The sequence below is a fragment of the Myodes glareolus genome, chromosome 13 (assembly GCF_982192425.1).
Source record: "Myodes glareolus chromosome 13, mMyoGla1.1, whole genome shotgun sequence".
In the NCBI taxonomy this organism is placed as follows: domain Eukaryota; kingdom Metazoa; phylum Chordata; class Mammalia; order Rodentia; family Cricetidae; genus Myodes; species Myodes glareolus.
The window spans coordinates 66,675,878-66,703,609 of NC_142038.1; the positions used below are offsets into that span (position 1 = coordinate 66,675,878).

The 27,732-nt window shown below is 43.4% G+C and overlaps 1 protein-coding gene across 2 annotated transcripts in view; it reads right to left on the reverse strand.

Annotated features, from left to right (window-relative positions):
* Positions 1-26,840, reverse strand: part of Dsg3 (desmoglein 3) — a 36,707-nt gene extending 9,867 nt beyond the window's left edge. The window contains exons 1-13 of one of the 2 annotated variants that reach the window (XM_085700086.2): positions 26,660-26,840; positions 22,471-22,569; positions 17,817-17,849; positions 17,037-17,168; positions 16,045-16,200; positions 15,033-15,177; positions 14,236-14,402; positions 13,333-13,461; positions 12,518-12,703; positions 5,504-5,775; positions 4,486-4,625; positions 2,424-2,654; positions 402-656 (exon numbers count right to left, since the gene is read on the reverse strand). In XM_085700086.2, the coding sequence (XP_085556212.2) occupies positions 402-656; positions 2,424-2,654; positions 4,486-4,625; positions 5,504-5,775; positions 12,518-12,703; positions 13,333-13,461; positions 14,236-14,402; positions 15,033-15,177; positions 16,045-16,200; positions 17,037-17,168; positions 17,817-17,849; positions 22,471-22,569; positions 26,660-26,707 (1,993 nt within the window). In that variant the 5' untranslated portion in view covers positions 26,708-26,840. The remainder of the gene's footprint in view (positions 1-401; positions 657-2,423; positions 2,655-4,485; positions 4,626-5,503; positions 5,776-12,517; positions 12,704-13,332; positions 13,462-14,235; positions 14,403-15,032; positions 15,178-16,044; positions 16,201-17,036; positions 17,169-17,816; positions 17,850-22,470; positions 22,570-26,659) is intronic. The other variant, XM_085700087.2, reaches the window with a different exon arrangement.
* Between the last annotated feature and the right edge of the window lie 892 nt (positions 26,841-27,732).

Here is a 27,732-nt window from a genome sequence, read left to right on the forward strand (position 1 = left end):
GTGAGCACACACTATATGAGTGTACTCATGGAGGTCAGAGCACCACCTGAATATCATTCCGTGGGTGTCTTCCCCTTTTGTTTGGGACAGGACTGAATGGCCTGTGCTTCGCTAAGTAGGCTAGACTAGCTGACCAGTGAGTTCTAGAAATCAGTGTGTCTCTTCCTTCTGTCTTACTATGGCTGGGATGACAAGCATCCATCACGGCGCTTGGCTTTTTAGGTAGGTGCAGGATTGAACTCAGGTCTTTATGCTTGTGAGGCAAACACTATTGACTGTTTTTTGAAATGTTTGCCCTTTAAGTGATTAGAGAATGATGCTTCTCACATTGCACATTGCACAAAGACTCTTGCAAATGTCGCCCTGGCCACTGACTCCGAAGGGCGTTTTAGCTTACTCACACAACAGCATCAGGAGTCCCAGCAGGATCAAGCCGATGGCAGCTGGCCCCAGCCTCCAGGATGACTCTCTGTGCCTCATAGGCTCTCTGCTCGGGTTAGGGGCTCGACACATGCTCCGGTCATCACACTGACACACTGTCAGGGTCAGGATCTCTGGTGTGTCACACTGCCCACCCTCATTGTCCTTCACAATGACTGGGACGCTGTACACTCCTGGAGACACCTGCTGCTGGGCTCGTAGTAATGCTGAGGTAGCTACAAAAAAGTAAAAACTAACAGTGAGATTAGGTACCGTTTGCTCTTAAAACCTCCTGTTTGTGATAATGTCAGAACGGTCTTGGAATCACGGTCACAAACCGTCAGACTGGTGTGGTTGGAGCAGAGCTGAGTGGTGAAGAGGTTTGGCGGGGTCAGTCTGCCCACCAGGAGTGTCCAATAAGGTAGGCCACATGTGGCCCAAAATAGCTCTAGATACAGTTGAACACAAAATTGTAAAAGCTAATCAAAACACAAGAGATAGGTTTTTTGTTTGTTTGTTTTTATAGATTGATTGCTCAGTACTTGAAGTCTTTAGAAGACAGCTTCAGTGTTGTGTCATGAAACACAGTGTTCTGAAAATAAACATATATATGTTTATTTATACAAAATATTATATATATATATATATATATTTGCAGCCCCCAGGCTCTTATAGGTTCAAGGTTGTGGGTTGGACATCCCTCTGTGGCCCAAGACAGTTTTTCATCCAATGGATCCTAGAGAAGCCAAAAAGTTGAACCCCTCTGGCATCTTCTTGTCATTCTCTCCCATAGCCTGGCAGGCCCATGAGTCTCCTCCACAAGAACCCAGTCTTGTATTGTTTTTTTCCACTGAAGATGGTAGGAGATGGGGCATCACATTGCCATGTCTATATCCTGAACTTACCCACTCTTGTATATATCTGCACCAATACTTATAGGTGCATGAGCTCATGTATGCTTTCACACTCTGATCTTCTGTCTGACTCATTGAAATCCACTTTCGGCTTTGGGGGTGCCCTCTCATCTGCTTATCCCCAGAGCTGAGGGCCTGGGTGATAGGGTTCCTAGTGGTGGGGCCCATTGCCTATTATACAACTGACCGTCACCTGTTCTTGGTTCTCCATTTCTTTATCACCTCTTTCTAACTAGGAACCCTGGCAGTGTTGTATTGCTCGAATCATTCTGGAACCCACAGTGCCCTTGACATTGTGCCATGGCTACACAGTTTGCGTTGACCAACCTAACTCAATTCAGTCACCCCCATCCTGTCACCCCAATACTTGACTTTGGGGCCCTGGGAGTGCTAGGCATGAGCTGTACCACTGAGCTACATCCCCAGCTGTCTCTTCATTGACCGTGTGTCTATCTGGCAAACTCCTTTGGAGACCAATGGCGCATACAGTTTGACGCTATTTCTCTAAATAAGATCAGAACGCCGAGAGCGAGAGAGCAAGATTCCTTTGGTGTCTCTGGCCATGACTGACGTACGACAGCAGGATATACCATGGAGCACATCCACGAGAGGAAGCAAGATTTGCACAGAAACCAGTGAGGGAAAGTGTGTTTGCAGAGGACTAGAAATGGCTTGGTGGCCACTGTGCAGTCCAGAAAGGGACTTTTGACAAACTCAGAAAATCTATGATGAACACGATACACTTCAGGAGGAAAAGATTCCCTCTTTTTCACTGGCTAGTGGGTTTGCAGCTGTCAGCCCACCGTACTCTCAAGGTTCCCTCTTACAGGGCAAGCTCCAGCCCAGGCTAGACCGCACAGAGAGACCCTGTCTCAAACAACGATACTAACAAACCCAGAAACCAGTAAACGATGCTCAGCTCATCTAACTTCTCCTCTCTTCAGAAGAGACCAGGCTCATGTCTTAGTTTCAGAGCAATGCTTTCAGTTTTTCTCAGAAAGGACCTCTGTCAAGAGGGTTCATCTTCCTCTGGAAATACACAGCGGCCGCAGCTTCGGCCCACAGAGGCAAGTTTGCTCGCTTGCTCACCGTTCACCATTCTGATGTTCCACATGACCGGCAGTTTCAGAGGCTGCTCCTCCAGCGACACTGTGTAGGGGCCAGTGTATCTGCCCCTCTCCAGGGTTCTCACTGAGAGGAGCACGGACGGCGAGGCACTGCTACAGATCTCGTTCTTCTCCAGGACAACTGAGGGGCAGTTTTCACTGAAACTGGGCACTTCGACGTGTACTGTGCCTGTAGACGTCTTACCAGTGTTTTCTGTAAGAATAGTAAAGGAACACAGAGTACAGTTGAACAAAACATGATCTTCTACACCCTGTCTCCTCTCTCTCTCTCTCTCTCTCTCTCTCTCTCTCTCTCTCTCTCTCTCCATCTCGTTGCTTTCTCTGAGTTCTTCTCCTTCTCTTCCTCCTTACTGTTCCTCTCCACTCCCCTTTTCTTTCTATCTTTTCTGTTTTTCTCCCTCCTTCACACACTCTTCTCTTCTCTCTCTTCCATCCTTTCTTTCCCTTTCCTTCCTTTTTCTGTCTTCCCCCTCTCTTCCCCCTCTTTCTCCCTTCCTTCCTTTCTTTTTGAGAAAGAGTCACTCTAAATTTCTCAGGTTGGCTGTAAACTTCGGCATCAGTCTCCTGAGTAGCTGGAATTATAGATTGTCCTGAACACAATTTACAAGATTAATTTTTTATATTTCTCTCTTGTTGCCAAGTTATGATAACTTCCTATGAAAAGAGGGTGTGTTTGTTATTATCAGGAGTAAAAAGACATCATCCTATCTCTGCAACTTATAAAACCAGTTCAAACTTGTCAAGTTGTCTGGTGTCTCTAGTAAGCAGCATCAGTATTAGTTAAATAGTCTTGAAATCAAAGTAATTGATTCATTAATTACAAATGAAATTAAAACAGACAATAGCTTGTAAGGGTCTTGCTTCTGCAATTTGAGCCCCAGTATTTGAAATAAATAATTATATTTATTACTTAATACTTAAAAGTTTACTGAAGCCAGGGTGGGTGGTGGCATGTGGCTTTTTAATCCCAGCACTTAGGAATAGAGACATGTGGATCTCTGTCAGTTCGAGACTAACCTGCTCTACATAGTGAGTCACAGGCCCAGCTCCATATAGTCAGGCCCATTTCAAAAAAGCAAGCAAACAATTAATGTTTACAATCAAGCAACAAAATAAAATTCTTCGGTGATGAGATGATGAATGAGTTCTGTCATTTTTACTGTTGGGTGTTTTTTCCAAATGTTAACATTTTTGATGTTTGTTTTTGATGCTTATTACCCTGAGCTTAAATTAATTTTATAGATCATTTAACACATACATTCTATGAATATTATTTTAAGACATCTCAGGAGAGAAAACTTTATTGCTTAATGGTGTGAGTTTACAGGGAGCTCACAACGTGAACTTACATTTGGAGCGAATTTTTGGATTGACTGTCTATAGGAATTTTTCCTTGTCCTCTAAAACTCAGTTATTTCTGTAAGTCAAAAAATTCCCCCCAAGGCTTGGGAAATGGCTCAGGGTGTGAGAACACTTGATGTACAGGCATGGGAACCCAAGTTTTGATCCTTAGCACTATGTAAAAATCCAGGGCTACTGTGTATATGCCTGTAATTCTGTCTTGTGGGCCTGTTGACAGCCAGCATTGCTCCAGGTTAAGTAAGATACCCTGTCTCAGGTTACTAAGGCTTACACTGATGAAACAGGAAGCTCAACATCTTCCTCTGGCCTCCACAAATGCATGGACACATGCTTTCCCACACACATAAAGACGAGTATACATCATATATACACACAAACACACGAACACACACACACACACATGTACACATGCACACTTTCTCCCTCACCCATAGTGTCCAGAGGGACCAGAGTTATGGTGGGTACCAACTAAACTGGGAAGTGGAAACTCTTAGTCTCTTTTAGGTTAAGGTGTGGGGTCTCAGACTCAAGGCCGGAAAGTTCCTAAGATAATAATATCTATGATAAAGGGAATATGCAAAACATTCATGACCATTTACTCGGAAGGAAATTCATTTTTTTTAGAGATATTTAATTCAAAACCATGGAAATAGCTTTCTTACCATCTATAGCCAGAACCTCAGCTGAGATTGTCTTGTTAACTATGAAAGTAGAATCTCGGTCGATGTTTTTGATAAATTTGATCTGAGCAGTTTTTGGGTCGATAACAAGCAAACCACCATCATTACGACCCAGGACATATCTGTTTTATAATAGAACAAAATATAAAATGTTACTTGTTCAACAAATATTATTCATTAGACAGCTAACATATTTATGCATGATCTAAAAATGTTGTATATGTACTTGTAAACAACATCAGAGTGCTGGAAAGGTAGTTCAGCACTCAAGAACACTTGCTGCTCTCTAAGGGGATCTGGGTTTAGCTCCCAGCACCCACATGGCAGCTCAACCACCTATAACTCCAGTTCCAGGGGATCTGATGCCCTCTTCTGGTTCCTTAAGAAACTACACACATAAGACACAAAGACACACATGCAGGTAAAACACCCATTCACATAAAATAAACATAAACATATCTTATAAAGCAATTAAAAAACCAGAAAATTAGCATGACATAGATGGGTCACAATGCATAATCCTTACGCATGCATTAGTCTGGTTACCCAAATTTGGCTGTGAAAAATAAAATAGAACAAAGTAGAACAAACCCTGTGCCTTTGCTCTTTACACTGTGACTTTACTCTGTACGGTGCTTTGTGCTTCAGCTATTACTGACTTTGCTTTGGATTGAGCTATAATGTCTTATCTCACTGGAGCTCACTCTTCTGATGAAGTTCTAGCCTTTTCCAAGTCTCAACTGTGAAGCGCTCTCCTGATTTCCACATGGGCTAAGGCATCCCTCTTTTAGGGTCTACTAATTTACGGGCATACTATTTCTGCTCATGGCACAATGTATTCTAATAATTTATCTTTATATCTCTTCTTAAGTTGTCTAGCTCTCCAATTTCACCCTTTTTGTAGCTCTGGTTTTGGCAGCTAGTGGGCGGAGCATTATGCTGTAGTCGCTTATAGATGAATGCTATACTAAGGCCTGAAAGGATAGAAGGCCTGTCTTACCTGACAGCTGAGGCAGCTTTACCAGTGTCTTCATCAGTAGCTTGATATGTTCCCAGGATATAACCAGCCAGTTTATTAGTACTTATACTCCCTGGCACAGTAAATGTCTTGGAAGGAGGACGGAATGAAATGCCTTCTTGAACATTGGTGACTTGGATTATGACTGGAGTTGGTTGCACTCGGTACTGAGAGATGACGGACTGGTGGAACTCAGCTTTGTTCCTGACGGCGATACTAAACTGCAGGCTTTGCATTTGCTCGTAGTCCAGAGCCTGGAGTGAAGACCAAATTAGACAGAAGGAAACGTCACGAAAGACAAAACAAGCAAGCACAATCTGGAAGACAGGACCTAATTCTGTACAGCAAAGTAGGTTCAGAAGTGATTGTAATGCCAAATAGAGAATGCCTTAGGATTCTTAACTCATGAGACCTCGTTTTGGTAACCCATGTTTAAAGCATAGTGTCTCCTTTCTAGATTAACAAGACATCAACCCTTTTTAGGCTGTAAGGTAGAACTTAAGAAGTACTGAATTTGTGGTGGTAACATGGCTCAAGTCTTCATTCTGATACATCTGAGCTGTGATCCTCAGCTTTTTGCTTCTAAATGTTATGTACATTTTATTAATTTGTTTAAAAATATTAGTCTTTTGGTACTGGAAACAAAACCCAGGATGCTATGTAAGGCAGGCAACAGTTCTATCACCATGTGACATTCCAGGCCTTAACTTTCTGACATATAAAACCAAATCTTATCTCATCAGGTTGTTGGGAGGCTGAACAAATTAAATTCTATAATTCATTCTTTTTGCTTGTTTGTTTGTTTTTGAGATGGGGTTTCTTTGTGTAGTTCTGGCTGTCAATCTATAGACCAGGCTGGCCTCCAACTCAGAGATCTGCCTACCTCTGCTTCCTGAGTGCTGGGACTAAGGGTGTGCCTTATCACTGCCTGGTGATACATTTTTTTTAATAAACAGCCATTTGACCATTAGTAAAATATTCATTGGATTCATGTATAGTCTTTTCTGACACAAATAAAATTCCAGGGTTCAAAGGCCACCTATTGCATCTTTGTTGGCAAAAAGACTAACCAATTCTTTTTATAGCAGTGAGCAATGGGCCCAAATCTTTATAAAACCATTTTTCAGTGTGTTTGCTTATAGTGGCTGGGTTTTCTAGTTAAGCTGGCCTAAATCAAGAATTCAAGGTTAACAGTTTTCATTCATTCATTTTCTTCTTCTTCTTTTTTTTTTAGGATGATACATTAGGAAATGCTAATTTTGGCTTTATCTATTTACCAGCAGAAATTTTTTAAGGGAAGAGATCTGAATTTGAGAGTCAGCTACAGGGACTACTTGACGTGTCAGAGTTCCCCAGCGGAAGGGAAAGTGTAGGTAGAGGCAAAGAGATGGCAAAGCTGCCTGGAAGCAGGAGAAGGCTTCTAGTCAAAAGCTGGGAAAGGCATCTGAGAGGATCTGAACTGAGAGCACTGAAAAATGCTGTGAAGTTCTTCAGGGAAAAGGAAGTATTTTCAAACACTCTTGCTGCGGAAGGATCTGAGCTGACTGGTAGGGTCTTGGGCACCGTAATGCGAAGGTCTGCCACTTCATTTTGAAGTAGATGGTCATCCACCTGGATGGCATGTGTAGGTACCAAGGTCTTTTTCCCTTCTTCCTGGCGATTCACAGGGCCGTGTGACCTCTGGCTTCCTGGAGATTCTGCATTAGCATTGGCTTGAGGGGATAGCTTAGGAATAATTTGACTCTCTTTGTTATGGTGATTCCACCTGTAATCAAGGTTCTAGCAGTAGGCTCCATATGCCTGGCCCCTCCCAGCTGATTCTGCCTGAGGTGCTGGGGTATTTCCCTTTTCCTGCTCCTGATGGGAGGAGGCCTTGCTCTTTTGATCCCGGTTGCCCACTGGTATAAATACCCGACTTGAGTTTAATAAAGTGGCCATTTACTCTTGGTAAATGAGCAAGGTCTCTTTTTTGTGTGTGTCTGTTTTAAACCCTCAGGACAGTCATCCATTCTCATGGGCCCGAGTTCGGGAAGGCGCACACTTGGATCGGGTGTGGGTATCCACAGGAAGGAGTGGTCCAACAGATGGCGTCCCTGGGTGGGCCTTAAAGAAGAACTGAACAACTGCGTCCTGCCATCAATGGATCCACCATGAGAACCCCAAAAGAGGTGAAGGGTCACCCCACGATCCGGAATCTGGTCAGTTTTATAGTGTGCAATTGTGTACATATGATAAGGGGGTGAATAAGCGTGATATGTAAAGTATGGGTGCCAAAAGGTCTGATCCGGAGCTGAAGGCTAGTGGGCAAATCAGCTGCTAAATTTCATAAAGAGACTAGGCACCAGGATTAAGATGACACTACACTAGAGACTGCTTAGATGATCTTAAAACTCATTCCCTGGCTCTCACATGCAGGGAACTTTAATTTTTGCCTAAGAGCACAGGCTGGGCACAGTTAGCTCCTAGCGGGAATCCGTTCCCAAGGCAACAGGGCCGATGTAACTAATGACTAACAAAATAAATAGCCGAGGGCCCATATAGATACGGGCCTCGGGCTAAGAGAGGATTAAAGATATATTTGTAAGTTCTATTAAGAGTTTTTGAGAAACAAAAAAACAGCTTCACAGAGCTTGTCTTTCAGGGAGACTAGAAAGCTCCCATACATGTTTGAATGCAGGTCACAGGACTGCACTTGGTCACTCACTATGGCTGAGGTTCTGCAAGGTGCACTTAGGAGCAGAGAAACAGGCTGCTGGGTGGCACAGAGAGGAGTGCAGGCAGCCGCCAGGCCCTGCCTATGAGCGGCGGGGCCATTTCAGGCAGGCCAGGGAGGGTTAAAAACGCAGCGATATGCCGGTACACACAGCCATGGATGCAAACTCGTCCGGGAGGCACGGCCACACTGACCAGACACAAAAAGGCAGTCGCACTGCTCCCTCGCCCAAGGTGGCTGATGAGCGGTGGGCCGCAGAAACCTGGGACAGGACACAATGCCGGTTATGGCGGCGCCTGAGCAAACAGATAAAAAAGAGAATGCTAGGCGGCCGAAGAAAAGCGGCGATGCCTGACTGAGGGTGACCATGGCAGCAACTGACTACAACAGGGACATGGCGGGCGCGCTAGGCACCTGGCGGACTCCGGCGCCTCCCAGGCGGGGGCTACGGGAGGAAGGCACAGGGCAACACAGGGCGCGGCGCCCGGCCTTTCCGCGGGGTCCATGGCTTATTGGCAGACTGTTCTGGCACCTGAACTGGCTTGGAGGACTTGCCTGGACAACAGAGGCAGCCCACAAAAGGTGGCAATAGCCAGGCCTTGGTGGTACAAAGGATAGTTAAAAATCCGCCCACCAAAACTCAGGTGACAATTTGCAGATGGAGTGGAACGGGTCTGTGTCCCGCCCCCCGCTGTGCAGCGCAGCTTCAGCAGTTTTAAGTTAGAAACTGTGATAGATTCAAAGGTTATACAGACCCAAAAGAGGTTAGCTAAATCTTGGGATGGTTTGTTGCCTAATTTTCTAAAAATCCAAACTATGCCAGTTTGCATTTCCACCAATGGTGGAGGAGTTTCTCTTAAGCATAAGTTATGAGCAATATTTGATCTTGATCATATTATAGGATAAGATAGAGTCAAGAGTTATTTTGATTCACATTTCTCCGATGATTAAAGATGTTATAATTGAGGATTTTTTAAATGTCTTTCAGTCATTTTTGAGTTTGTCTATTGAGAATTTTCAGTTTAAATTTGTTGCATATATTTTTATTTGATTAATTGTTCTTTGGAGGACTAATTTATGGAGTCCTTATGTTTTTTATATAGATTGATGACTGACAAGATTTCCATATCTATAACCAGATATGTTGATCCTATTAATTATTTCTCTAATGTTGACGGGAGACAATGTGCCCCCATAAATGTAACAATTTTTATAATTCTGTCCAGTTATGTAAATGCTCACGTACTGGATCAGATAATTATTTTCTGCCCCTGGAAAAGTTTCAGGCAGAACTAATTCTAAAAAGATGTTTTGGGGCTGACAATTCAGCCCAATTCAAGACCTGCTATGATGGTGCGGGCCAAAAAAAAAATGATGTTTTGAGGTTGGCTAATTCAGCCCAATATTTAGGCCGGTTACAATGGCACAGGCCAATGGAATTTGCTCCTTGGAGACAGAGACCTACAGATCTCTATATGTCCAAACCTGCTTGGTTATAGTTTAGATCCTAAACAGCTAAGCACATCGCTCCCAGAGACTGATGAGGGGAGCCAATTTCAGTGGCGCATGCAGGCAGGATTTGCCTCAGCTAGTGTCTGGCATGGTCCAGGTCATGTACTAATATACATGATCTGGACCGGGTTTTGATTTGGGGAAGAGGAGCGGTTTGTGTATTTCCACAGGATGCAGAGCTCCCGATCTGCATCCCTGAGCGATTGGTGCGGACCATGGATTCCTCTGTTCAGAGACCTGAGGATGAAACGAGATCAAGAGATCCCACGGACACGGCGGCAGAGGCTGCGGCGGAGTTGACAGATTCCTACGAGATGATCCAGCGCCTGATTTTACCCCTTTCCCAGCTTTCTGTCTTGCTCTGCCTTGATCTGTCCGTTTCAGCCAAGGCTGCTTGACCCCCTGAGGGAAAAGCAGCTACTTCCCCTGCCTTGTTTACAATGTTAGATGTTCAAGGCTAAAACCTTGCCAGATAGACAAAATTACCATAACAAATAATTTAAATTCACAATTGGACGCTATAGTTAATCTTTACAACTGGGTATGAATTTTGATCTCTGCTGGTCGCAGGTTAAGATTTTGCTGCTTTTTCTCAGACCCCGGAATACAAAATTGCTAATTGGCTCTAATTTAGTTTGACTAATCATACCAGGGGTCCCATTTGCCGATGCTGTAGCCCTACTCAAGGGCCCTATTCTGAGCAAACGTTTCAGATATTGTGCAAGCACTATCTCTTCCAGGAATGCTTATGTATACGTACGCTGGAATGCCTTCACCTGGCCAATGGCTTCAGGTCCGCCACGGCCTGGCCCTAATAGGCGTTCGCCTTGAAATATCTTTCAACATAAATATGGCTGGATTCAATATATGACTAATGAAGCAATGACGGATTTATTGCACGGGGGGGCTGTCTCGCCTAAGACAAGGGGTGCGTTTGGACCTGAACACATTCCCATGGACGGGTTTAGAGATCTGACCCAATGACCGACATGCCTAAGACAGCTGCTAGTCATCATATTTAATATATATATTTAAAGGGAGACTTGTAGGTACCAAGGTCTTTTCCCCTTCTTCCTGGCGATTTGCAGGGCCATGTGACCTCCGGCTCCCTGGAGATTCTGCATTAGCATTGGCTTGAGGGGATAGCTTAGGAAGAACCTGGCTCTCTTTGTTATGGTGATTCCACCTGTAATCAAGGTTCTAGCAGTGGGCTCCACACGCCTGGCCCCTCTCATCTGATTCTGCCTGAGGTGCTGGGACCTTTATTCCCCTTCTCCTGCTCCTGATGGGAGGAGGCCTTGCCCTTTTGATCCCGGTTGCCCACTGGTATAAATACCCGACTTGAGTTTAATAAAGTGGCCATTTACTCTTGGTAAATGAGCAAGGTCTCTTTTTTGTGTGTGTCTGTTTTAAACCCTCAGGACAATCGTCCATTCTCATGGGCCCGAGTTTGGGAAGGCGCGCGCCTGGATCGGGTATGGGTATCCACAGGAAGGTGGGGTCCAACAGGCATGTTAGAATCACGTTGCTTAATTTAAGACTTAATAATATGAGTGTTTGCCCCACAGACTCTTCCCACGATTCCTTTCTGTATTCCATCTAGAAAAACTGCAGGTGATGTGAAGGTGCTGTTGGCACCGGGGCCAGCTCAGGGCACTGAGAGTCAGGGGAGGATTTACAGAACAGAGTAAGTCATCTTGTTTGTTTCTTTAAAAAACGTGGTAGTGGACTAGTGGCAGTGAGGACGACAACTGGGGACAGGCAGCAGGGACACCTGCTAGACAGTATCGTAAGAGGGAGGGAGCAGGGCCAGGCAGAGGCTAGGTGGTGAAAGGAAGAGGAAGCCATCCTTGATTCAAAGCTTGCGGCAGAACTCGGAGGCTGGCGGAATGCTGTAGTAATTGTCAAGGTTCAAGGATAACAGCCAGGTATCAAGTTTGGGAAAGTGAATGACCCCGGGACATTAAACAGGGAGTCACGATGATGTTGGGATTTATAACAAGATCCTTGCAGATTCAGAAGCAGTGACACTCTCTGTGAAATGTGAACCACTAAGGAAGTGTTTGCAAAGCTTCCAGAAGTCTCTTTGTTAGGAAAATACTATCACTCCATCTTTACGTCAGACCTAGGCAGTAAAGAAGCTCCAGAATGTTTCAAATCCAGTGCCAAAGAACATCATCACAGTTGCTACCGTTCGAGTCTACACTATTTCCAGGCACAGCTGCCCTGATGTAATTCCAGCTGGGGAGGCTGTCACGCTGAACCCAAGTTTTACTCAGTGTTTTGCTTTTTACCTAGCAGAATTTGTTAAGCTTCCATTTTCTAGAAATTTTGTGATTTCTTTCTGTGATGAGATTAGCTAATGCACTTAAAACATGTTGACAAAATACAAGCCACAATCTCATGCTTTATCTCTTCTGAACTCCAATCCAACTGCAGACAGTGAATTTGATTAATATATGAAATGTCTTTTCTTTCCTGTCATGAGAGTATGCAAACCTCCCCCACTTTGTGTGTGTGTGTGTGTGTGTGTGTGTGTGTGTGTGTTAAAGAAAGTATGGTAGCTTGGAAGGAAAAAAATACTATTTCAAGAGAAGTTGTCTTTAGGCAATAGAGCTATGATGATAGTAAAATAAATGCTATTCACTTTGTTATGTTTTCTATTTTTTTAAATAATAGGGTGGCTGTATTATTGATGTAATTTATTTGTATAACTAATAGTTTGAGTTACTGTAGAATGTTTTTACCCACTAAAGAAACTCAGACCTTACCTTAACCACCTTCAGGATGCCTTCGTTGGTTCTTGGATCTGTTTCGATTTCAAACCAATTGCCCTCGTTCCCAGAGGTGAAGAAGTACACGGCCAACCAGTTATCCGTGTACTCTTCATCCCAGTCTGTCACTTGAAATCGCAGTAGCTCGGAGTTTAGAGTGTTTTCCTCAATGCGCGCTGAGTACTGAAAGGGAGATGCGCAGGGTTTAAGAGTCAGTGTTAGGAGTCCTGAGGGCGACCTGGCTGTAGTACTGCAGCCAGCCACTCTGTCCGGAGCCAGGGTCGTTTGGGTGACCTGGCTGCTTAGCTCAGTGTGCCCTTCCTCCCGCACTGTGTCAGCCCTCCTCCAGCTGAAGAGGATGGTCTGCAGCCCCACTGCTAGAACCGCTAGAAAGGGACTCGAGATTCTGCATTAGGGTTTACCTAAAAGAATATTTATTTTAAATAGTATTAATTTCTTATTTCTCAAATTATGTGTTATTTCATACCAATCCCTTAACTGTCATATTTGAGCATTTTGAATTGAATTTTTTTTTTTTTTGAGACAGTGTTTCTCTGTGTAGCCTTGGCTGTTCGGGAACTCATTTTGTAGACCAGGTTGGCTTCAAACTCATAGAAATTCACCTTCCTTTGTCTCCCAAGTACTGGGTGAGATTAAAAGCATGGACCACCACTGCTCTACCTAAACTATTTTTTTTTAAATAGAAAAACAGAAAATTTAAAACCCAACAGACAGGTAATTAATAAATTGAAATGCTAAACTGCTAACCACATATAAAAATGGTTCTTCAAGGCCAGGACCAGGGCGCATACCTGAGAATCCCTAAGCACCGGGAAATTGTCGTTGACGTCTTTCACTTTGATACTGCATTCGCATTGCGTTGACAGTCCCGTTCCGTCATTGTCGGTACCACTCACAACCAGATGGTAGCTACTGATTTGCTGAATTTGGAGAAAAAGAATAAAATTTACAAGTGGCCAGTAGTTGCCTTCTATGGATCTGATGAAATGTTTCCATGAAAACATTTAAGACCATGAATCGTGGCTCATGCACACTGTTAGCTGTCCGTGTCAGAGAGGGACTGGTGCGGCTCCAGATGCCTGGGTGGAGGTGTGGAGGGGCTGTAAGAGGCTTCCTCTTTGGCCGACTTCTGAAGGAAGCGTTGTAGATGCAGAGCAAAAACATGGATATAGGAGTGAGGGGTGCTGTGCCTGTTTGAGAGAATGAGGGGTGCTGTGCCTGTCCGAGAGAAGCTCACGTGTGGCGTTTCCCTGCCAGTCTGTTGGGAAAACCATTTGTATGAAAGAAATGTGCGCCTGAGTAGCCTGCTCTGGTGGAGAATCATGGTGGTGGGGAATGAAGAGAGGGGAGAGGAAGAGATCCTTCGGTGTCTGTAAGGAGAGGTAAAAATAAATGGAGATGTCTAGAGGAAAGGTGTGCCTTCCGACTTTTATGACAGAAATCTCCTCATCTAAGAAATTTCTCCCATTCGTTAGGAATTAATCCCAGTGTGGTCTGCTTCTACACACCAGCGTCTTCTTTAACCCCATTTGAGCAGTCGTGTGAGAGGTACTGTCCCAGGTACACATGCTACTGCAGCGGAATCACATCCATGGAGGCAGGGTCCTCCAGACCGTCTCTTTGTATCCTCAGGTAAAATGGAGGCACCTCTCTTGGGTTGCTAGTCGTCAAACCCTTTAGATAATCTTCCTTACCTCGCGATCGAGAGAACTGGTCAAAGTGCGGACTTCCCCAGTGTTTCTGCTGATGAGGAACATGGGCATGCCTGCCGGCTCCTGGGAGACAATCTTGAAGGCAATTTTAGAGTTCAGATGGTTTGGTTCATCTGCGTCTGTGGCGTTTAGGATCATTACCAGCGAATCTAGAAATACAGGAAAATCCTCAAAGACCTTACATTCACATCAAAGAGCCAAACTAGTTTAGCACTGATCCCCATTCAAAACAATTCTTTTTATTAAAAAAAAACTACCTATTTGTTTAAAAAAAAACTCAAAGTGTGTCACTATTGTTGTTTCTTTTTTGAATTTGTTGGCTTTCAGAAAAATCTTCCAATGTTCCCTCAGCCTTGACTTTGTTGAGGTTGGGGCTATCTTCTGGCTGGAGTTCTTCCCCAGATAGATGCACCTGTGTGTTTCCTTTTAAATATTACCCAAGGAATGTGACTATGTCTCGTCCTCCTCTAATCTAAACTCACTGAGCTTGTGCATCCAGGCTGCCCAGGAGGCCTCTTCATGGTTGGGACACACACAGAGGTTGTATACCTAGGTCCTAGCTTCGTGACGAGACCATAATCTACAAACGTAATTCTGGTGGGTAATGGCTGAGAATTACTACAAAATTTGGAAACGAAATCTCAGACTATTGTGATGAGGGTTTTTTTTTTGTTATCAAACTACAGAACAAGAGAACAGAATAGTTTTTAAAAATGGTATAATGATTTGTGTAGTTGAAAGTCGTGGATAGGAGGTGGTGGGTGCGGCTAAAGACTTACTTGAAGCACTATTTTCTTCAATTTCACCCTTGAATATGGTTTGTGAAAATATCGGAGCATTATCATTGACATCTAAAATTTTCACTGTTAGTATGAGTGGTCTCTCTACATCTTGTCCCAGGGCGTTTAGAGCTCGGCATGTGATCTAGAGACAGAGGGAGAATATCTGTTATCACTGTATGGAGCTAGTTTGAGTATGATTAACACCCATAGAAATAGACCAATGCTGGTATTTACAGAAGTTAATGAGAAAGGAAGAAAGAACATTTTCCCCAAGTGTGGGTAAAGGGAACTCTTGCTGTTGGTTCAGTTGCTCTTCCTTCAAGCTGCTGCATTTTGGCAGGATGAAGTTCTGGAACATGTCCCCAGTCCCTCCCCTACTCCCCGTCATCCCCTACTCTCCGGTGTATTATCCCAGGGTCATGAATCATGGGGTGGGGGTTAGGAGAAGGATTAATCGTATTCATTGATACACTAATCCATGTAATAATTTCTTCTCTTGCAAACCTACCTGGAGAGGAGCTACTGGCTAACTTCACAAAGTACATGGAGAAGGCTAGTTTGATTGGGAACTGTAGAAGGAGCAGTGGGCTACTTTTCGTTCTGTCCGGCTCCTGGCCGCCTGGCTAGCTTTATCCAAAATAATTACATGGAAACTATATCCATTTAAACATTGCCTGGCCCATTAGCTCTAGCCTCTTCTTGGCTAATTCTCACATCCTGATTAACCCGTTTCTAATAATCTGTGTAGCACCACGAGGTGGTGGCTTTTTGGGAAGATTCAGCACGTCTGCTCTTGGCAGCACCAGGTACTTCAAGACGAACTTGCTTGCGGCCCTGGCAAGGAGCGTACTACCATCCCCAGGAGCAGGGGGTAGGGAGCCGACCACCGTGCTGCCCGCTCCTTGGGCGACCCCGCCGGGCTGAGGCGACGGAGCACCCGGCAGCCTGAGCGCACAGCCGGCCTTGACTTGTCTGCCAGCGGCCCCACATTGGGCATCAGGGAACTCACCAGGAAGCTCGGCGTTTCCTCACGATCAACTATGGCTGTTATGTTAATATCACCATTGTTTGGGTCAACAACAAAGATTCCAAAAGGGGGCTGATCAATTCCCACCCCAGAAATTCGGTAGGTAATCTTCTGGGTTGCTTGAAAATCTGAAGTGATCTGTAAGGAAAAAAACTGGCTTAAATGTCAAGCTGACCCTTGATGAACCTCTAGCTCCTCCATGGTCTAAAGTTATCTGTTCACTTGACCCACCCTTTCCGTTGCTGTCATTTATTTTTGCTCTATTTATTTATTGGAGAGTCAGAATAAAAAATCAAGTACAGTTGTTCTGCTCACCAGCATGGACCAAGAAAGACAAGCCATTCTGAGCTTATTTGGGTCGTGGTGCCAGGGTGGGAATGTTAAAATGTTGTAAGAAAACAAAGGAAGCTTAGTGGTGAAAAAGCTTCTTCTGGATGCCCAAGCCTTACTTACCATTTACAAAAGGATGCTTCCGCAAGTTCGGGGAAGTGACAAGGAAGGGGGACACGGAGAGAATAAGGTAACAGATGTTCAGAGTACGTGTGAACATGGACTGATTTTTATGTTTATAATCTTAAAGCTGTTTAGCAGAGTGAAGAGTACAGAGCTCACGAGACAGCTCATTGCCCAGCCTCAGTAGTCTCCCATCCACGGCCACGCCCGCATTCACTCCCAGTCATCTAATTACTATCTCTTTCTATTTTTAGCCTTGTTTAATAGAATGTGGACAGGCACAGGCTTATGCATTAAAATGAGCCAATATATTTCTTAATCCCATTTATAGCTCTAGAGGCTGTCATTCCTCTATCTTTTTTTTTTTTTTACAATATTAATATAGTTTTGTTGTAGAGGACAGGTTGTTGTTCTGTGGACTTTCCAGGCTGCACGTTGTTGAGTGGAATTTCTACATTGTCTTTTATTTGCATGTAATATGTTTATTCTAAAGCGCACACTGCTCCGTCTATATGACTTACCTTGGCAATGGGATTTCTTTTTGAGTTGTCTTCTCTTTCTCTGCAGGGCTTGGCAAATTTCACCCACTCACGTTTGTACCTTCTTTTGACCTGCTGCAGTGCTGTCCCGTCTTCTCCGGGCTGCCCTCCTGCCTGTGTTGAAAGAGACCCCCATTTATCACACCCATGACTGGCAGTCTTTGCTTTGAATATTGATCACAGATAGATGCCTACGCTGAGGAGCTTTACGTTTCTACATTGATGAGCATTTGCCCACCTGACACTTTGTCGAGAAGAAGCAGCATTAAATAGGTCATTACAAGGCTATGTGATATTTAATCTTACTATTTAGTCATATTTGATTTCCCCTATAAACTCCATAGTAGGATTTGACTTCTTGTTTATTGAGGCTATGAAGAAAGGAGCCAGACATAGTAGTGGATGCCTGCAAGCAGGCACCAGGGAGGCTGAGGCAGGAAGATTGCCAGGAGTTCAAAGCTAGCCTGGTCAGCATAGTGAGTACCCGGCTAGGTAATACTAACCAGAAGAGCGGTTCTCAAGAGAAGAGAGCCAAGCACCCAACCCAGAATCCAATAGAAAATAAGAAAAAATAAACAAGACCATATGAGACAATAATCATAATATGTATGATAACTTTAAAATATCTTGGGTTATTTGCTAGAATTTTAGTTTTACATATTTTTACAGTTGAATTATCACATAAGTAAATTAAATGCTTTTCTCAATATAACTAAGTTTTACCAGTGAAGTGATTCTAATGATGCAGGCTGCACACTTTACCTCTATTCGCAGCTCCCCGTCCACCAGCAGCACCTGCAGACATAGAAACAAGCTCCACGTGAGTTCCCCAAACAGGTGACTGTGGAAGGCTGTCCATCCTTATCACTGCATCCTGTTCTCCAGGTTGTAGTTTGTTTCTAGCTTTAAAAAAGTCAGTGTGCAGAAGGATCCCGAAGTGTGAAATTCTACCAGGAAAAGGAATATTCTCCAAATAAACAAGGTCCTCAACTTTTTCAATCTGACTTTAGACATTTTAAGGATTTATTTGTTTTACTTTATGTCTTTGAATATTTTGACTGCATGCATGTATCTGCACTATGTGTGCACCTGCTGGATGCCCCACAGCTGGGATTAAGGATGGCTGTGAGCTACCATGTCAGTGATAGGAATTGCACTTGGGTCCTCTGCAAAAGCACCAAGGGCTATTAATTTCTAAGATATGTCTCCAGTACCATGACTTCAGATTTTTATGCCAGAAAAGAGGAATTTACCATTAGAGGCTGATGTTGGAGGATAGACAAACCTGAGATGTAGAGAGAATGCAGATCAGCTTGGACTATAAAATAAAAGCCTGTCTCAAAACAAAGCAACAAAACCAAAGCAAGGGAGAAGATTCACAGCCACCCCCACAACATCACCATCATCACCATTGCCACCACCATCACCATCTCCTTGGCTGTAAAATTATGCTTTCAGGCAGTCTCAGTCACTAGATATTTCTTACATGGTTATCATATAAAAACCTCCCAGAAATCATTGCTTTCGGAACTGTTGTGATAAACTCCTGAAAGTGGCCACAGAGTTATTGACAGCTGCTATGCTGGGCATGATGGAGCATGCCTACAATCCCAGCATGTGGGAAGCTAAGGTAGGAGGGTTACAAAGAACTGGAGAACAGTCAGGAAAACATAGCAGGACTTTGTCTCAAAGAAAACTAGGAAAAAAAAAAAGCAACAACAAAATCAAATCCCCAAACCCCTGTTATCTCTCATGTGTGCTTACACAAAAGCAACTCCAGATTAACTCCTTCTAAAGACAGGTTCTTTTGTTCCCCACTTTTTAATCACCCCTCCTCTTTTTAAAGCTGAACTAGAGTAAGGACAAAACTATTCTGGTTTATGAAAATGGAACCTTTTTCTAAAAGCAGGGATTGTCCTATGGCGGTTTTAGGTGTTGTTTGCTGTAAGACATGAACCTTTTCTTCTTCCCACTGTAACATCAACATTACACTTCATTTTTAATTCCAGACGTGGTGGTGGTGTCTTCAATCCCAGCACACAGGAGACAGTGGCAGGTGGGTCTCTGTGAGTCTGAGACTATCCTGATTTACATTGTGAGTTCTAGGCTAGGCAGAGCTACATAATGAGACCATGTCTCAAACAAACAAACAAACAAACAAACAACAAACAACAAACAAACAAACACAAGAGTTTCATTGTGTGCTACGGGTCTAAAAATTTAAATGAGGATAAAAGAAGTGGGACTGCCTGGGACCTTTGCTTTCTTAGGAGCCCACAGGCCTGGCGTCTGGATTGCTTCCCACCTGGAATGCATTCCTGCTTCTCACTGCCCACCTACAGGTGATTCATCCAGTCAAGCACCAGCATGCTACATGAAGCTGCCTTTACTAATGGCTCCCTCTCTGAGTTTGTACAGCTCACATTCTCTTTAAGGGCATGTAGCTCACAAATGCTCCCTGTATCTTACTGTTTTATGAGTATTAAAGAATTTCTTCATGAGCTTTCCAAATCCTGGGTCTTATGCTATGGTTCTTCCCTATTCAAGTGTTTAGCAACTATTTGCTGGTTCACTGAGTGTGAGATCTGAAGAAAAGAAGGTCATGGAAGACAAAATACAGGGTAAGTTTAGGAGAGTGATAGTGGTGGTGACTTGCTTAGTGTTTATTCACAGAACATTGTACTCAGTATTGCTATTATTTATTGCAACCACCTGAAGAAGATTTGATTATATAACCCCTGTTTTTATGTATATAGAGATGCAAGAACACGGGTACTTTTTCCCTGTTTAAGAACCCTTGATGAGCTAGGGTTTCAAACATAGCCACTTTATCTCCAGGGTGTGTGCATTGCCGTGACAATAGATTCTAACCCCAACCTAACGTAAATACGCAGAAGAAAGTTATATGATGGTGACTTATATTTTTATCTGGCCAAAGGCTGTGGTTGATCCTGAAACAATGTAGATGTATTACATCATTTATTTTTAAAGATTATAATGAACAGGCAGGTCCAAGTCTTAACTAAAGGAGCAATTACGCCAGACATATGATCAACCCCTCCATCATAAGCATTTCATCGAAAATTCTGATTTTAAATAGCACCTCACAATGATGCCCCAACATCGTGCAATCTCTGAGGAGAGATGGGACCAGTATGGTGTGGTCACTGACCGTTCTTTCTCATCTGACTATGAGGGGAAGGATGGGCCGGGCGTGCTCCTCTTTACAGGAAAAATGGAGTCATTCAGAAACCATGAGTCACGTCTGTGCTGGCTCCGTGGAGAATGGAGCTTCTCTAGACCTTAAAGCCCTGATCCTACCTTCCCAGGCAGGCAAAGCCTGGTGTGTGGAGAGTTAGCAGAGCAGACCTTGGGATGTCGCATTTCCAGGGCTCTCAGAGAACCAGAACCATCGGATGACTTCTCCATTTAAACTCTCTTCTTTTAAGCCTGATCTCAAAGAATGTCCCTTCATTTTAGTGTTGTGGAAAGATGTTCTTTGTTTCTGGAAACATGAGAGATACCATAGGAAACATTTCTGAATGCTGAGCCATTATTTTTTGGCTGGCTGGAACTGTGATTGCAGCTGTACATTAATTCTGAAGAATGGGGGGTTCTGGCTGGAGAAACAGGTCACCGAGGGTGGGGCTCAGAAAGTTGCCTCCTTCTCTAGTCCCAGCAAGCCCTCTTTGCCTCCGTTGCGAGCAGCTATTGATGTAAGATTCTCTTGGCACGAGCTTTGCCCTCATGCTTTCCAGTGGCAGACTGGAATCATTGGCCAAAATAAAGCTAGCCTCCCTTGAGGTTTCTGTCAGCTGCCTGCAGCAGCTGTGACAAAAGCAGCTTACACAGCCACTGCCCGTTTCCAGAGGTATCACAGCGCCCGCCACACTCCCTGCTGGGGAGTTCAGAGCATAACTTAGGTAACTCGAAGAAGTCATTACATAGTTTAAGTATGATTTTAGATTTATGCCTTTCAGGCAAGAAATGGCATGAAATGCCCATAGGCTGGTGTTTCACTGCTATAATTGATCAACTAGTCAGAAACTGATTGTAAGCACATAGGTCATAGCAGCCCTTCAGGATACATTTGGTAAATGAGTTATACAGTGCACAGCTCACAAGAATGAGTGACTTCTTCTGATTTCTATGTGGAAGCTCCTTCACTTATGGTGCACAGTGTCCTAATAACCCCCTGTAAGCTAGAAATACTGATCCGCACGTGCATGTAACATCCACAATCCTCTGAACATCATAGCTTAGTCTGCAGCCTCAGAACACTTGCTACAGTCTATGGCTGGGGAATCATCTAATACAGAGGCTGTTCTATAATGAAGCATTGAGTATTCATGCTATTTATTGTATTTTACACTGAAAACAAAACCCCAAGGGATGTATAAATATAAAGCAGAAAAAAATTTAAGTGTAAGTCAGGACTGTGTAGAATTTTTGAATTTTAAAGCCACAAAACATCTTAATAAATGTTATATTCATCAAGACAAAGACAAATTCTCCAACTGAATAATATATATTAAATTGTTTAGAAATTAGTATTTAATTTCAGGCAATTCAGTTTTTGAGAACTGATATGTAAACTCAATTAATTTAGAAAGCTGACCTTTTTTTTTCTGCAGTGAAGCAAAGCTAAGTAAAAGTGATGTCCTTGGTTGCTTGTGGATGTTCTATTTGGATGTATTGGGGGATGCTGTGTCAGGGGTGCTGGTATGAACCTGGTCCCTGCACACTGGTTTTCTTTTTAATCGTGTGTGTGTGTGTGTGTGTGTGTGTGTGTGTGAGAGAGAGAGAGAGAGAGAGAGAGAGAGAGAGAGAGAGAGAGACCACGTGTGTGAAGGTCAGAGGGCAACCTTAGGTGTTGGTTGGTCTTCATCCACCTTGCATGAGGTAAGAGCTCTGGTTTGCTGCTGCGGTCGCCAGACTCCTGGGCCATAAGCGTCTAGGGATTCCCGTCTCTTCTTACTGTCTTCCCAGAGGCATGTTCTGATTACACGTGTATACTGCATGTTCTGATTACATGTGTATACTGTGTGTTCTGGTTAATGTGTATACTGCATGTTCTAATTACATGCGTATACTGCATGTTCTGATTACACTTGCTCGGCAATCCCCTGAGCCATCTTCCTAGTCTCCAGGCCCATTTAAATCCCGGTCCTAGACATGCACCACTAAATGGCTGGGGAGCATGACCCAGTTCTTGCATTTCCTCATCTGCCATAGTGAGATCACACCATTTCTTATTTGCGTGTTGGTTTGTTGTGGGGATTGAACTATGAGCCCAAGTGCATAGTAGGTGCTTAGTAGATGCTAGTAATTTCTGTTAGAATAACAAGAAAAGGAAAGGGGTATCAAAAGCCCTTTGACTGGTACAGAGACTCCTTGACACAGTGCTCCACCGTACCGCTGTGCAGGCTGCTCCTCGCAAACTTCCGGGTGCTGCTTCCACTGCAGATCCCGTGAATGCACTGAAGTTGTGCAATGCACAGCCTGGCCAGCGGCACTGCATTAAGAAAAAGTGTGCATTAAGCAGATTCAATTATTCGTCATGTAATTATGGACGACCAACCCATCATCTGTGTAATTTCCTCATGAGGCATTTCCCCAAACAAGCCCTCACCTTAGGCTATCAGATTGACTTTTTACTGGAAAGGAAGAACCAAGAGCTAAGAGGTTTACGAGAAACCTCTGGGACATGAAGTGTTCTAGTTAGGGATGAGAACCGGCTTCTGGTATTAAGCAAGGGGGAAGACTAATTGGTAGAAATAATTGGGTCTATCCCAGCTGCTGCCCAAGCCAGGCGGTGTTAGGCAGGAGTCCTGGCAAGGCTCCCTGCCTTTAGAATTTAGAATTTCAAAGAGATTCAGTGGGACTCATCTTCATATGTATTCGTCAGTGGAGGAAACAACCATCTCACCAATCAAGACAGGAAGAGACACTTCTGAGACTTCCATTGACTGAAGTGGGATGTTTGACTTAAAACTGTTTTTATAAACTTTGATGGGGCAGAGAAAGATGGCTGGAAGGGATCTTGCTAGTTTTAGGGGATATTCTGCTCATAACCTGACTTTTTAAAGGCTGTCACTCTTCCCCTTTACCACAACAGCTTAAAGAGCTGTGTTAGGGCCGGGTGGTGGTGTCGCATGGCTTTAATCCAGCACTTGGGAGGCAGAGGCAGGTGGATGTCTGTGAGTTCAAGGCCAGCCTGCTCTACAAGAGTTAGTTCCAGCCCTAAAACTACAGCGAAACCCTGTCTCAAAAAACAAAAACGAAAAGAAAAAAGCTGTGTTAAACCTTCGGGTATGACATTGTCACATGAGGTTGACAAGCTCATTCTTCAGGTAAGGAGTGTTAAAGCACAGGATGTGTGCGAGAGTTTGTTAACTATGCGGCGGGGAATGATGGGTTTCTCTGAGGATAATCTTTATATTCAGAAGTGAATCTCTGAAGGGGAACATCTTCCATAAAAAGTTTTTCTGATTTTGTGTTATGTGAAATAAATCAGATACTAAATTAACTAATAAATCTGACACCTTAAAAGGGATATTCAGGTTCACATTATACCTACATATTTCAAAGAATTAATCTTAAAGCCCAAATAGCAGAGATTTTTGAGAAAAACCTCTACATTAGAAAGCATGTCATTTTCCGACACTCACAGTATATTTAATTGGCTTTTTTCCCTGTAATTTTCAAAACATTCATTTCAGAAATAATGTTTTTAAATTTTTTATTTGTGTATTTATATATGTAGGTGAATGGTGTGTGTGTGTGTGTGTGTGTGTGTGTGTGTGTGTGTGTGTGTTATGTATTTACATGTGCCTGTGCCTAGGGGTCAGAGGGCATTGGGCATGCTCACTATCACTCTTTATTCCCTTGAGACAGGGTCTGTCACTGAACATGGAACTAGGTTAATGGGCAGCAAGACCAGCAGTCCTCCTTCTCCATTTCCCATAGTGGGAAGCTTCAGTCATGCGGCCATACCTGGTTTTACATGGTTCTTGAGGATTCAAACACACATCTTCATGTTTGTTTAACAAGCTCTGTTAACCTACTGGGACATCTCCCCAGCCCCACACAGCTATTCGTAATATATTCTAACTGAAGAAACATGTTCGTCCTTCCTTGACATATTAAAATGGATGTCAGTGGTTACTTAAATCATTAAAACACAATACTGGGACTGATATCATCAAGAATCACCCCTAGAATGGAAACACTACAAGTGGATGGTATCAGAGTTATTCAAATGCTTCTGTTTCTCTAAGCACTTCTGTGAACACAAGAACGCTCCCTTCTCACTGTGGGCATAATAGAGGCAGGGGGAGGACTAAGGTGATTCACTCGCTACTGTTACTACTTTTTGCAGCTTGCTTTTTAGAGACAGGATTTCTCTACAGAGCCCTGACTGTTCTGGAACTTGCTATGTAAGACTGGCCTTCAACTCACAGATCATCTGCGTCTGCCTCTCAAGTGATGGGGTTAAAGGCATGTGCTACCATGTCCAGCCTAAGATGGTTCTTTGTTGCCAATGGAGAGCACAGGACCGGGAGTGAGTCACTGGAACAGCTGCACAGTCTCGCTGTTACATCTCACGTTACAGCGCTGTCAATGACCTTGTGTGGTGTGTGCGATGGGAAAGGTACCTAGAAACCTCCAGACATGTCTTTCAACTTTCAGACACCACCCTTCAACAACAAATGGTGCCCATGCTCTGAGAACATTGCCTTTTACCCGTAACCACATTATGTCAAAACTCTGGGTGGCTCCGCGTTCTAAAAGGATTCCATTTGCCTTCACAGAATGAACCTTTCAATGTCACACTCATCTACCTTTGTAAATTGTGCCCCGATCTCCTAACAGACACTTTCGGTCCAGTCAAACCGGTAGCTCCACAGCCCCTGGCAAAGGCTACAATTGCCCTGTCTTTGCTTGTATCGGTCTGACAGTAGTTCGGTCCATCACCATTTATGGAATCTCAACTCCCACTCAATCCATGGAATCTTATCTGCCTACACCGCCCTCTGCAAGTAGAATTAGGACACGGCTTTGTTTAATGTGAAGCACAAATGCCACCTACATGAACAATTTTAAAATTTCTTATACTTTTATGAAAAGGTTTGTTAAAAAGTTAATTAGTGGTATATTTAGTTTAATCTACTGAAAAAGATTATAATTTCAATATGTAACAAAATAAAAACTAATAAAATATTTTACACTCTTGTTATGTGGTATGTTTTACATTTAACAGCATATCTCATCTCAGAACAATTATATCCCAAGTGAAAAATGTCCATGTATGGATAGTGGCTATGATATCACACAGCTCACATCTCGACCCTTCATTTTTTCCCTTTCTGTTTCTGTCTCTCTTCGTCTCTGTCTCTCTCCCCCTTTACCCTTCCTTTCCCCCTCTCCCTTCCTCCCTATCTTTCCTCTCTTCCTCTCCCCCTACATGGGCAAAACTTCACTGTGTGTTGGGAAACATATATGCTCTAATTTCCTCATCACCAGCATCACAAGAGAACTGAAGGTTGAGTCAAAGTTAACAGAGGCCTTGTTCAATCACTGGTTCAGTTTTTAAAAAGTGGTGCGGTGCCTCCTTTCTGTCTGAGCACTGTCACATGAGGGAGAGTTGAGTTATTCCTCCACAGGAGGCGTCTGTATAATGGTAGACAACTTTACTTTTCAGGCAGTCCTTGAGATCTGTCTCCCTGTATCTTAAAAGCCACCGTTCTCTGTGTTTTGAAGTGAGGCAATGGCAAGAATGGATGCTGAGGCCAAGTTTATCATCCACAACGTGGTGATAAACCTTGCTGATTTTCCCCGTATTTATTTATATTCAAGTTTTTGGTGAAGTGCACGTATGAGATAAGTCATATTTTTGTCTCACTAATACAATGATTAAAGCATAAACTAGCTTATAGAATCTGACTAATGCTTTTACTCTTGATTCTTTTTGTCTATCAGAAAACATGTAACATTTCCCCAGCCATCAAAAGAGCTACTCTCCTGAACATGAACACATAAGTTCATGTCACCCCTCCCCAAAAGGCTCGGTATAGTTTGTACATGGTGGCTAAATGTAAAACCGGTTTTCTTAATAATCCTCCCAACTTGTCTAGCATCAAAATTACTTTGATTTTAGTTCAACGGTTGATGAGTATTCTAAAAACAAGTCGGGTGTCAAGATTGGGCATGCCGAGCTCTCAGCCGTACGCTCAACAGGAGATGTGTAATCCTGGAGAACAGAAGAGGCTGTGTTGTGCGCGTTCTCATCCGGGTGTCGGAAAAATGCGCTGCTTTGAAGAAAACGAAGGTTGTGGAAAACAAAATCTGGGATTGGGATGAGTTAATCTGATCACTGAAGAAGTAACTATACTAAATAAACTTTTTCCTGCTTTACACTTCTTTTCAAAATTGAACATTAAGAAAATCAAAAAAGGAAGGAATGTAAAATTTTCAGTTTAACGCTCAGTTCTGCTGTGTCCTCTTTAGAATGTACACCAGGGATTCAGCAAACAAAGCCAATCTTCTGGTCTATGCAAGGAAGCAAAGGGAGTTTTCTAGTGTTATAAAAAGAAGGGACTTACCATCAGGAGGACCAGAGGCCCCAGGGATCTGGGGAAAAGGCAGGTCATTGTCGCTGGTGTCCCTGGTGAACAAATCCAAGCCTCTTGCTGCAGCTCCTCACCCGAGTGTCTGTATCCAAGGTCTGGAACTCCCTTCTGGAAGTGGTGACTCTCTTGTCTGCCCTAGGACTCTCCTGGTGGCCTGTTAGTCTGTTCCTCCCCACCCCAAGCCAAGGATTGGTCTCAGCTGAAACGCTTGCATCACTGCCTCCCAGGTAAAAGCTGAGACACACCTCAGTTCCTACAGCAATGGAATCCTTTGTTGGAAGCGAAATGAGATGTTCACAGGCTAAAGACAAGAGTTGACTAGGAAGGTACCAGATGAATAACACATTAATCATGGCATGAAAGTACAAGAGCTGGCCCTGCCACACTTAAAAAAACCGATCTAGTTGGCTTCTGATGGTCATAGCTGAAAACTAGAAAGCTCCTGAAGAAGAAACAGAAAACCCCCAAACCTGCTTGTGGAAAAGTACTTGTTTGAAGACTGTGTGTGGATAAGGGGTGCATATTAATTAATAATGTATGTTATTGAAAGGTCTACAAGTAACAAAGGAAGGAGCCATATCTAGCCACCACGAATACAGAGTTTGAATGAAATTAATTAGCAATAACTAGAAACAAACAGCTCCAAGGGTGCGCTGGGGTTTGAGGTATATGACTAATGCATTGCAGAATCTGATTGTGTTGGCGCTGAAGTGACAGCCTATTGTGCCTTTGTTCGCTCATAATTTAGGGAAAGTAGATTGACTATCAGATAGGTTATCACAGTGCTCATTTAATTACCCTTTTAATTTCCCGAGGCAGTCACCAAGTACACTGTCACATGGTCAGAAGCACCTGAACACCCGGCCTGTACCCCAGGTTAGGGGAGGGAGCTAGAATCGGCTCTTCTCTGAAATATCTGAAGAAGGATTTGAGGAAGAACAATTTTATCTTTGAAATATTTATACATCATTTTAGAAGCATTTTGTTATAGGTAGCTCATTTAATCCTAAAGCATTTGACATAAAAGATTATGTAGGCCAGGAGTT